The sequence below is a fragment of the Notechis scutatus genome, chromosome 10 (genome assembly GCF_049901735.1).
Source record: "Notechis scutatus isolate UNSWTSFEM ecotype Mainland chromosome 10, rNotScu1.2, whole genome shotgun sequence".
NCBI lineage: Eukaryota > Metazoa > Chordata > Lepidosauria > Squamata > Elapidae > Notechis > Notechis scutatus.
In genome coordinates, this window is record NC_142018.1 from 21,467,413 (window position 1) to 21,479,930 (window position 12,518).

At 47.9% G+C, this 12,518-nt stretch overlaps 1 protein-coding gene across 1 annotated transcript; it reads right to left on the reverse strand.

Annotated features, from left to right (window-relative positions):
- Positions 1-1,923: 1,923 nt before the first annotated feature.
- On the reverse strand, positions 1,924-11,969 carry FHL1 (four and a half LIM domains 1). Its single transcript, XM_026685331.2, has 6 exons — positions 11,869-11,969; positions 6,969-7,150; positions 5,730-5,907; positions 4,548-4,717; positions 3,838-4,024; positions 1,924-3,729 (listed from the first exon to the last, which is right to left on the reverse strand). Exons 1-6 carry the CDS (start codon positions 11,888-11,890, stop codon positions 3,575-3,577), a joined length of 894 nt encoding a protein of 297 aa, XP_026541116.1. The 5' UTR covers positions 11,891-11,969; the 3' UTR covers positions 1,924-3,574.
- Positions 11,970-12,518: the final 549 nt, after the last annotated feature.

Sequence of the window (12,518 nt, forward strand, 5' to 3'; positions counted from 1 at the left end):
CGTAGCGGCCTCAAACAGGAGCTCTTGGCAGCCTTCCCCCACTCCCCTCCTCGGTCCTGTTGGGGGGGGGGTTGGTGTCCCGAACTGCTAAACCACCACCACCCCGCGGTTCGACGTTGAACCTCCCCCCTCCCTGTTAAGTGTTATATTTATGTGTGAACACAATAACCAGTATTAAACCCCGATTGAAGGTGCTCGTTCCTCTCTGAATTGCACTCCAGGTTTTTTCTCCTCTTCTAGCTTTAACTCACCGCTTGCCTCCAGCCGATGAAGCTGAGGCTGTGTGTTCAGCCCAGCAGCTCGATAGATAGAATTTTTTTTGCCTAGCAAAAGAAGGAATGAAGCTTCTGCAACGCCGTAGGAAAGAGAGCGGTCTTAGAAAGGGCCGCGTCCTGCTTCTCTCACCCCCTCCCCAGGCCCCTCCCCCCAGTTCCCAATCTCTTCAAAGAGCTTTTCTCTCGAAACAACTGTGACCCCCCCCCCGTTCCCGAAACCCCTTTCTTCGCTTGCAAAGCCAGCTCCTCGATCTCTTTTCAAGCCCAGATGTTCCCCGTGAAGCCATTTCTGGGGACGCACACACCTCCTCCATTAAATTACCCAAGCCAGCCTCGTCCCCACAGGCTTTCTTCCTCCCCCCTCAATCCCCTCGCAAGGTTTTAGAATGATTCCCCCCATAGAGCAGTGCCTTAGGTGGAACTAACATATACTATTTTTATACGACATCTCTCGGGATCCCAAAACAGAGACAATCGTCCGAACATGCATGCAATGTGGCGCTCCTATTTTTTTCTGCGCAAACTGAGACCCGTTGAATGCTTCGTTAGTTGTATGTAAATACGTACGCGCTGTTAATAAACTTTGCAATTGGAAGGGCTTTCTGGTGGCGAGTGGTTATTCAGAGGGGAAAAACGCCCCCAAATGTATTTGGCTTTCAAAAAAAACAACCCCAAATGAATGGAAGTATTATCACTGAATGTCTATGGAGATTTCTCAGTCATTTGGGTCTTGGTTGTCCCAAGGTGCTTTTTTTTCTTCTTCTAAAATCCATTTGTTCTTCAGGATTATAGACAGAAGAAAAAAGGAGGCGAGAAAAGAGGGGAAAAGAAAGCATGTGTGGTGACCCAAAGGGGCGTGGCACAAAGGCAACATAGCCAGATAATCAGTAGGAATCCCTTTATTAGCTCCAACTTTGCCCCCAATGTCCTGGTTACCTTCTGGCAGGAACAGCCTTTGGCTGCAGGGAGTCAAGTCCAAAATGTGGTCAACAAAAACTGTAACTATAAGTCCAATCAAGGTAAGATGAGATAATTAGTCCAGCAGGGCAGGAGCAAGAATTCCAGACATGAAGGCACGGCAATAATTCAACACAGTTGGGAAGACACCAGGAACACAGGATAACCAAAGACAACACAAGATAAACTCAAGTTTGTTCCCAGAAGCTGCCACATTCAGCCTGCATCTCTTTTAAACTCTCTTCCCAGATGTGGCTAATGAAGGGAATCAGGGCCCTTTCCTCCCCCGTAAGCCACGCAACCCACATTGCTCTCTTCTCCATTCCTCCCAGCATGTCCTAGGATGAAGAGGGGGTGGGCCTGGGTCTTACTCTGAATTCCCTCTCCCTTGTTCTACCTCTGCCCAGCCGGACGCTGCCCTTCCCCGGTTTCCTTCACAGCCAATGGAGCCACACTCCCACTCCCTGTCAGCTGTTCGTCTTCCTCCTCGGATTCAGACTCTGATAGGGGTGTGACAGCATGGTTTTAAAATTGAGGACATCCCAGTGAGGGTTTTGTGTGGTCAACCTCTCTCGAGGATGAAAGAACAGCAAATGTTTGTGTCTCAACCAGCTTCAAGTGATTTGACACCGTCTGAATCTCCCGTTCTATATAGCAAAAGATAACTAGAAAACACCACGCCAAATCGAAATAAGCAGTAACTTCCTGTTTATTGGAGGAAAGGCCTTGGTACAAGAACAAGAATTGCAATTACGTCACCCTTATCGTTGAACCTACCCGGGAAGCTCCTGTGCCGCATCTCGGGCTGAGAACAGTGCCCAAGTCGACAAAGGCCCGTTTGGGGGGTGAACCGAAGAAGCGATTAATCTGGCAACTTGCTTTTTTGCTTTCCAGCAGAGTTAGAAGTATTAAAATTGATGGCTAAATAAGGTTATTCTAAAGTCAGCAGTGGCCGTTCCTGGGAGTTTAAACACTGGTTAAAATAAGCTACCTTTGATGTGCCTGCTCTCTGCGTCGGAGGCAAGGAAAGAAGAAAGGGGGATTTTGCAATCTCTCGTGTGGGTTAATATGGATGCAAACCGAAGAAAAGCACTGAACCATTATCTGAACTAGCAAATTGTAGGGTGGAGTCAGATGGCCACTTGGATCAACAGCTAGTCCTTGCTTTACAACCAGAGTTGGGGGAATCAGACTTTTGCAGAACAAGGCAGTTATTAAATGCCCGGTTTTACGGTCTTTTTGGCCATGGCGTTTAAGCAAAACCACCACAGTCGTTAAGTGATCGTTGAGCGAATCTTGACTTTGCTTGTCAGGAATCATCTGGGAAACATCAAAACGGTCCCTAAGCGAATGGTTGTAAGTCAAGGATTACCTGGGTTTCTTTCAAGAAAGGTTGCTTTCTCTGAAAACTACATATTGGAAGAGCATCCAATGTTTGCTGCTTCAAGTGTCTCAGCGCGGACAAATTCAATATTTAGGCGTAGGATGGATATTTGGGTAAAAGGCACGGAAATCCTTGAAGCTCTCAACAACATTGTGTGTTTTTAAAAAATAGTGGTCGTGTTTACAAAAGTAATTTGGGGCCGAGCACCACTGAATTAAAAGGGGTCCTTGGACCACAACATCACAGCCGTAGGAGCCAAAAGTTGAATTAGCCAGTGAGAAGGCTGTTCCACCGATGCAGCGTTGTCTTCTCTATGGACCAGGAATGTTTTCAATGGATGTCCAAGAGAAGAGAGGTGCCTTTCCCCCCCAAAAGAAGGAGAAGGTGCCCACAAGGGGGCTGTAGCAAGCTAAGGGCTCTGCACATCAAGAGAACAAATGGGCACCTCTTTATCCAGTCTGGTTTTCTCCAGCCACCAGATCCTTGCAAGCCTCTCATATATTTTCTTATGGCTTTGCAAACGGGATGTACCCCAGGAAGGGAGATGAGGAATTGCTCCAAAAAAGCAGCCATGTGAATTCACCCTTGCTGAGCTGCTAGACCCCTAAGCGGCAGGTGCGCAAAAGCCAGGAGCAGCGACTCTACGTTGGATGTGTAAGACGTAGCCTGCCCCTCTTCAGAGGGCACGAGAGCAAAGCTCACTACGGCAGTTAGTCAACCCTTTATTGGACATGACCTGCAGAGGGAATTGGGGAAAAGAGGAAGGGGTGGGTGGATGGGGAAGAGCCTTAACATCCTTTAGAAAAGCAAAAAAGAGGGGTGGGCTTTGGGTAGGGAAGAAGCTACAATGCAAATGCCTACAGCCTGGCCACTTGCAAGCCGAGAGGGATCTCCATGCTGTTTCGCAGGAAAGAGCTGAGCGGTTCCTGCTGCTTGCCCTTCGCTTGGCCTTCCTCTCTTACAGCTTCTTGGCACAGTTGGGGCAGTAGACTTGCTCCAGGTGGAAGACGAACGGTTTGTTGGCCAAGGGGATGGAGCACTTCTTGCAGTTGAAGCAGTACTCGTGCCAGGAGTGGCCTTCGTGGCTCACCACGTTGGTGCCTTTTCCAAAGCCTGAAGAGAGAACATTGCACGGTTAGGGAGCCAAGGAGGAAGAGCAAGGAAGAACCTTCCAACCACGTGGTCCATCTAGAACCCTTCAGCAGCTTCTCCGTGGCCTACCTGTAATGGGGTTCTTGCAACCGTTGCATTTCTTAGCCACGAAAGACTTGTAGCAATCCACGCAGTAGAACAGGTCTTCCACCGCAGTGAAGCGTTGTCCGCCCAGCTTCTTGGTGCAAGTGGCACACACAAAGCACTCGGCGTGGTAAGGCTGATCTTGGTAAGAGACTCCTCCGGAAGTGATGGCCTTAAAAAGCAGACAGACAGACAACAATCAGTGTGGAGTTTGCAGAGTGGAATAAATGGAAGAGCCCAGAATTCACAATAAGAATATATCTGCTGAATGAAACTCTGCATTGGTGACAGGAAGGGCATCCCGCCAGTAAACACTCAGCTCCATTCAGTTGCCCAGACTCCACCCCGCAAGGGATTTTGGGGTCATTAAAAGAAAATGATGGTGATTGATCCCAGAATTCCCCAGCCAGGCATGAATGATGAAGTTGGAAGGGACCGGAAGGATCACCTAGACCAGAGTTTCTCAACCTTGTCAACTTTAAGACTTGTGGACTTCAAGTCCCAGAATTCCCCAGCCAGCATGGCTGGCTGAGGAATTCTGGAAGTCGAAGTCCACAAGTCTTAAAGTTGCCAAATTTGGAGTTCCGAATAACTAAGGGACTTTCAACTTCATATTCTCATATCTATCGATCAGAAACAGAGAGGAAGAAGTAATTGAGCACAAGGAAAATGCAGCGAAGATGCCCCAGACTTACATTCTTACACTTCACACAATTCTTGGCAAACTTTTGCTCGTGGCAGGAAACACAGTACATCTCATCTCCTTTGGGGAAGAAACTGGCGGTGCCAATCACTTGCTTGCACTGGCTGCAAAGGAAACATTCCTTGTGCCAGACGGTCTTCTTGTACTCCACGTTCTGATCACCTGGGAAGAGAGAACAAAATAAAACAAATACATAAATAAAAATAAAACGGAAGGTCCAAGATGCAAGATCTCCAGGGCTGTGAACAACAAAACCTGGAATTGCCACTAGGTGTCCACCAGACCACTGGTGATGTCCCTGGAGAAGGTCCATGATTTTAAGCACAGGGGACTTTCCCACTCCAGAAATTGGAGAGGGGTCGAGCTATTTGCCTGCTTTCTTACGCATCCAAAATCCTTCGCATTCTGAAAGTCCAAGTGAAGGAACACCAGGAGAAGGAACACCATGGACAGCATCAGAAAATCTCATCCCTGCTTAGGATTAGCAGCGACAGGGCCTCCATGGAGCTCTACCATCTGACTTTTCAGTATGCCCAGATTGGCTTTTAACTTTTCAGGGATCTGGGTTCCCACGTTGCATTAAAGCAGGGAAGGCAACCTAGATCCGCTGAAGGACAGCACATCCTCATGGCTGTTCTCCAGATCTGGGTGAAGACAGGTCCCATTTGTGGATGGGGGAAATCGGGTGTTTTAAGGGGTGAAAATGGGTGCCTTGTGCATCTATTTTAAGGCCCCCTAAAACCCAACAGTGCAAAGAGGGGTGTCTTGTTTGATCCTATTTATTTGGGGGGCACATGTGGATGGCGTTCTCCTGCAGTTGGTCTTATGAAAGGCTCAGCCTGTTAATAAGGTTTAATTCTTGGATGAGACCCTCCAGAAATTCCCAAGTCTGTATTATTTGGGGAGACCAACATTTGCCATTGCAAATGACAAAACTTTCCCAAGTGGAGGTGTTGAAGAATCAACCTCAACTCAAAGAGAGCTTACCCTTCCTAAGCCACAGCTGGCTGAATAAGCCACAGTGGGCAGGGTTCAGCCCAAAGAATTTCTATTAGACCTTCCCACGATGGCTGAACCAGCCCACCTCTCCCCAAGGTAGAGATTGCTCCGGGATTAAGGAAGACGAGCCCCCCCCTCCCCCATGGAGGAGACCGGCCCCTCCTGGCACCCTCACCTGCCACAATGGGCTTCTGGCAGCCTTTGCATTTAGGAGCATCCTCGTTGGTGGTGCATTTGTTACACCACACCTTGTTGTTCTCCTTCAGCATGAAGGGTTCATTCACCAGAGATGTGGAACACTTGAAGCAGCGGAAACAGTTGTCATGCCAGTAACGGTTCTTGAAGTGCAGCTCCTGAGAGAGCAAGAGAGAACATTTTGAAAGGGGTCTTTGTCCCAAGGGCAAAAGTGGGGGTCTACACCCCAAACCTTTTGGGTGTAGTCAATCCAGAGAGGAATGTGAGTGCAATCAATCCAGAGCAGAAATAAGATCTTCTTCACTAACAATGGTCCAAGATGGATAATGGAGCCATCACAACTTCTTAATGAAAGGTTATTCCAATGGGTTAGGGTGTTGGGATCTCATGCTTTCTACCAGGTGCCCCAGGACTCCAGGAGAGTGTCAGTAGGTGACAGAGTCACTCCATGATTCTGCCATGGTAGCCAGAGGTAGGCAAAAAAGAATGGACCTTCTGCACTCTTTTATTTTTAATACGTTCTCCCAGAGGTTGACCCCTTTGCTTATTTTAAGAGGGGTAGGATAGATTTTAAGGGACACAATGGGTGCGTTGAGCCTCTCACAGAAGCTTCTGGTCATGTATTTACCCTACGGAATCCTGAAAAATTCTCTGGAGTACAGTTTTGAGCTGAAGAAGGTTGAACACTTCTGATTGAGCTCAATGGGAACCCAACTTGTGCCTCCTTGGAAATCTCATGGATCATTTTGGCCAGAGTCACATATCACCCATTGTAGAATTAAGGACTCTACGTTGGTAGTTATGTCCATACTTTATCATGCTGGTCTAATCCAGGTTTGTGGATAGATGGTTTTCAGCTTCCTAGTCTTAGATTTGGAGAGAGGGACAGGTGCAAGGTCATCCAGCAGACTTCAATACCTACAGGAGGACTCAAATCTGTGTCTCCCTTCACTAGCGTATCAAACCAGCTTTCACACAAAGCAGAACTAAACAAACCGTACAATTGTAAGAATCCATTCCGATGAGCTTTATTATAATATCAAAAGAAGTCCCTTAGGTAACACACAAGGTCCATTGGCCAACTCAACAGTCCAAATCTCTCACTCGGGCTGCTCTCTTGTCAAGAAAATCACACCATTATCCAAAGGACCCCACCCAGCCTGTACTGATTTGAGGGGTTGACCATTGCAACTAGGGGCATTCCAGCTTTATCCCCTACCTTGGAATCAGCCCCAATGGGCTTCCGGCACTCGGCACAGGTGTTGGCGCAGAACTTCTCAAAGCACTTGACACAGCAGTGGCGTCCTTCCTTCTGCACATACTTCTTCCCGTGCAGTGCGGCGCGACAATAGTGGCAGTCAAAGCGCTCGGACATGGTGCCCACGGTGTAGCTGCTGGGACCTGCAGGGAGGCAGAAGACAACATGGCAGAGTTGAGGGCCGTGGGATGCCTTGGGCACCCCCAGTGGGGCATTATTCGAGACAAGACCACGGTTGGCCCTGTTCTCACAAAGGGGCTGGTGCCAATCGGAAAACGGGGCCCAACCAAACCTGGCAAGGAAGCGCTGAAGGTGAGGTTGGGCCCCAAAGAGTCGTGGGAGATGCCACCTTCCCGTAGACTCTGTGGACTATCTTCCCCCTTTCCATGTCTTCAGTAGAGATGAAGGTCCTTCACAAGTCCAGCACTTCAGCTTGTTGGCCATTTCACTTCCCAACCCCTGACTCCGCCCCACCCCACAGCCACATGGGTTAAAACCTTCATTCTATCTATCGATCGATCGATCTATCACAGATGGTATATCTTTTGATTCGGGAATGTCTAAATCAGGGATGTCCAACCTTGACAACTTTAAGACTTGTGGACTTCAACTCCCAGAATTCCTCAGCCAGCTGGCTGAGGAATTCTGGGAATTGAAGTCCACCAGTCTTAAAGTTGCCAAGGTTGGACACCCCTGGTCTAAATGTTAATGAAACTGCTTCTGGCGGGGTTCTTTGCACAAGCCCAGCCTTGTATTTCCTCATCATGTACCCCACTGTTGCTTGTCATGCTGACTACGTTCGCAATGGACAACAGCAGACACCACAGAACCTCCTTGCGTGGTTGTATCCGCATGTTGACACTCTCCTCGTGACAAGCTTCTCTGAGTATGACAGGATTAGCTCAGCATGACAAGGTGAAGATAGTGGGACAGTGGGTTTCTTTCTTTTTTTTGCTCATGGAAGATTCATTGACATCTGGGTTGAAGACCAACCTGGAAGGTGGCCAGGTCCTATCTAGTGAACTGTGCCAGGTTGTGACTGGGAACCGTGAAGAGGTATAAGAGGAAGTGGTCCAGAATCCCCATTGGATGGGATTCTGTCTACTACACTGTGTCTGCTACACAGTGTAGTAGACACAATGTAGTGCACACAATGGGGATTCTACTACATTGTGTAGCAGACATAATGTAGTGCACACAATGGGGATTCTACTACATTGTGTCTACTACATTGTGACTGCTACAACACTTTGCACTATAAATTATAGTACTAACAGGAGAAAATGAGACAATATTTTTTTGCATCACCAGGGAGCGCTAAAAAATCTCCCCGCTCCTCGTCTTCTCCTGATGCTCAACAAAGCCACATCCACAAGTCAGCAAAGCAAGGAGGTTTCATCTAATTGTTCCTGACTACTAGAACAGAGCAAAACTGGCTCTGCCTCAACACACCCACATCCGATAAAAGGTCCCAACTGCTCTTAACCACATCCTTCCTCTCTGGTCATAAGGACCGGAAAGTTGATAAGGCTGCTGCTTATCATAGATAGATTTTAAGAAAGGGGAAGTAGAAGAATAAAAGCCTGACAGATGAAGAAGAAGAAAAAGAAGGAGGAGGAGGAGGAGGAAGGAGGAGGAGGAGAAAAAAGTCCTTGGACGTTTTGTGTTATTGGCGAGCACAGAGTTGGGCTGAGCTATTCCTGCGGTCTTCCGTGAAAACCATAAACACCTTGAAAGAATAAAGGGGAAAAGAAGAATGTGGCTGGCTGGAAAACGTGGCAAGTTTCAGCCTCAGGTTGAGGAAGCCTACTGAATGCTCCCCCCACACTCAACCGGTTCTGAAAAGTTGGGGATCTCTGAATTTAAGAGCATAGCTGCAAATGTCCTGTAGATGTGCTTCCCAAGAGTCCACCTTCCCAAGGTGCCAAACAGCTTCTGATCCCAAGAAATGATGGAATGACCACAGCATCTGGCTGGAGATGGGGGTCTAGAAGGACCCAGTCCTCCCTCCTCTTCATCAGGCCCAAGCTTCCAACCATGTTCTTATCAACTCAGTTGGCCATCCATCACCACCCTCACCTCGTCGGTCAAATAAGGAACCACGGAAACACAAGAGCCACCGTGGCTCCTTCTTTCCCAAAGTGCCATTTGCCCTGAGCTGGATCATTTGGGACCAATTTATGCCCTTTCTTAAAAGCAAGGCTAGATCTAGAACTCCCGATGGGGCTCACAGGTCAACAACCACCGTTCCTGTAACCATTCACATGGGATGGTCATTGGGTCACTCTGGAACAAGCCAGAGACACGCACAGCAAGACCAGGGAAGGCGAAGAAAACCAAGCTAGCAAACCTAGCCAAGGGTGTTAACTGCCAACTCATTCTTTCCCTCCGGCAGTCTAAAAATAGGGCAATTACCCCATTGTTTTCTTGACTCATGTGCCCTTTAACTGGGTGACTCGGAATTTGGCCTTGCTATATATAAAGGGTGTTGTATCATAGCAACAGGGGGACAGCCCACTCTCTTCTCCACAGATGGGAAGGGCAGGGCTGATAAGGAGAGCACCGCACTGCAGGATGTGCACCCACAAAAGGATCCCTTCCAAGTTTTAGGGCTGGGGGAGAAGACACCACGAAGGGAGGTGAACTTTGTGGTCCTCCAACATGGAGGAGGAGGAATGAATGGGAGTGTGGTTCTTTTTTAAAAACAACATAAATAAATTCTGGAAAGCAATCAGAGCCGAGTTCACACGTTACACCAATTAAGCGGTGGTTTTGTGAACGGTGGTTTATTGAGTTGGCTGCACTGGGGGCAAGTTTGCTGTGTGGGTTAAGCCTGGTGGAACATCTAAGCCAAGTGGAAGTAGACCACCAAGCAACCATCCTATGAAGATCTTTATCATGGGAATTGAGCTTCTCACAGGGGTTTTCAAGGAGGCTGTTTCTGCTGGAATGGATGTTCTTTTTTTAATGGTGCCCGTTGAGATTACGCGTTTTTCTTGTCTAATATTTTAGCTGTGTTTCTAAGCCATGGGGTTTTTTTAAAAAGGAGGTTTTAATTGTCTTAGCCATGCCTCTACAAGTTTGGAAGAGCATAAGATGTGTGCATGAGACATTTGGGGAGAAAAACTGCAGACCTGAACAGACCCCCACACTAGATTTACAGTCTTTCTTTGAGTCTTGAGGTATGGCTGAGAAAAAGGGAAAGCCCTTTCCAAGAGGAAAGAGAGAGAAAGAAAGAAGGAAAGAAAGAAAGAAAGAAGAAAGAGAAAGAGAGATGGAGAAGGAAGGAAGGAAGGAAGGAAGGAAGGAAGGAAGGAAGGAAGGAAGGAAGGAAGGAAGGAAGGAAGGAAGGAAGGAAGGAAGTGCATGGCAACCTCAGAGAACAAAATATATTCTTTTCTGAGTATCTAAAGATGCATTATTAATCCATGTGAGCAGAAGAAGGGATGAAGCAATGAATGAGATGCTCACTACATACAGCCCAGGGCGCAAAAAATATATATCCAACTATTCATTATTCACTATTAATGTTCACGTTAAAACAAGTTTCTAGCCTACAGGATTAAGAAGTTTGGTTTGGGAGTGATTAAGGGGGAAGGTGGGTGGCCCTACAGAAAAGTTAGAGCCAGCAAGGCCAGCAGGAGGGATCAATACTCAAATCAATGAGTGAAAAGATGCCCATAATTGGGGCCAGGTGCAGAATGCAGAGTCTCCTTGCACAAAACCCTGAAATCAAGTTAAACCCATGTTTGTGGCCGTCACAGACCAGCATAAACTGGGGCAGGAACACATTGGTTAAAGGCAGGCACTGAAGCATAAAACGTACAGAGGGCTATCAACACGATTTGGAAGATCTATCAAATGGGGGGGGGGTCAAATAAGAGCAACCAGAAAAACCATCCCTTGCTAGCGGGAAAATGCTTCAGGATAGGAGCATTTGCTGTGCCTCCGTGCTGCTGGTTGGCTGGTCGTTCAACATCTTGGCCATTCAGGTGTAGCGTTTTACCTGCAATCCCATTTGAAAATCCAAAATAAAACATTGTGCAGGAGGCATCTAACCCCAGACTGTGCTGTGTCATGTCGGGGACACCCCGGTTTTCCATTTTAATTCCACCCCTCGAAGACCTTTTCTCTTGCAATCTGGCAGAGAAAGTGTGGGGCCTGTTTTCAGAAAGGGGGCCAGCCAGAGAGCAACTAACCAAGGTGGAAATGAATCCAAACCCTGAACAACAGACCTTCTGGGATTTTCCGCACCCTGCAACCATGGTTAAAGAATTGGCTTTGATCGGCCTGAATCGGGGCTTTTTTGTCTCTGAGCTCCCATTGACCTAACCAAGTAGAATAAAACGGCTGAAGGAAACAAGCCAGGATCAAGCCAGCTTTATAGCTCATCCGTCTGACTGACTGATTCTGTCTTAGCTGGGTGCCCCGTCTAAGACTGGAGGTCTCCAGGGGTCAGGGGTTGAATTTCATTCAAGCAAAGCTGCACAAGATTTAAAAAAAACTGCTTCTTCCAAAATCCTCCATCGTCAGGCTTGTTTTTCTTATTTTTAAGAGCGGTATAGAAGTATTTTAGTTTTTGGTTTGCAAAAAGCAAAGAAGGATCACAACGTAGGCTAAGCATGCCTGCATTCAAACTCCAAAAAAATAAAAATAAAAAATCGGTGGAGAATCCTTTTCAGCAGCCTTAAGAGCTTCCTGCAACTTTCTGTAAACCCCCCTCCCGAATCCAGGATGAGGGACATTCGGATCCAGGAGGGCTGGCCACTGAAGCAAATGTGCCCCCAGAGGTGACTTAAGCAGCTGTGGTGGCATTATCTATTCCCACCATGCCGCACAGGTTCTGGTGCTCCCCCGTTACCTGAGTGCCGGTGGTAAGCCATGCTGGTGGAAGGGTGAATCGGACTTGTGGCCGGACTGGATCGAGAGAAGGGAGCTGTTGAACGACCTCCCACTCAGATCACCGGCATTTACTGAAGAGAGGCTATTAATACGGGGGGCCAGGGCTTCCCACAGATGTCCACACCCCCTCGCCCTGGCCTGTGGACCTCGTCCCACTCAAAACATCTTACCATTTTAGGAGATCTCGAGGGAGAAGAATAGAGCCGATGGAATGAAGTGCCTGCTACATATAAATACCTGCCGACTTCAGGCTCCAAAACTCTTTAAATGCCTGAAGGAACCTGAGACGCCAGAATTGGCTGCAAAGACTGGCTGGGCTCAGCATCTTGAAGAGGGATGGCTACACACCACATAATAAAAGATTAGTGATGGGGGGGTGGGGGCTGACAGACCACTGGCCCCGCGGCTGGGCAGGCGTGTGCCATGTGGACCAGGAGGGAAACTGGGGGGAGGGAGGGCTCCTCAAAGCATGGGCTCGGGGCCCAAGACACACACACACACACACACACAAATGTTCACGTTGAGATGTCTAATCTGACTTTGAAGACAATCGGCCCTTGTTTCGTTTTAGTTGGTTCTAAAGGTAAAGGAGATGAATTCACCCAAGAG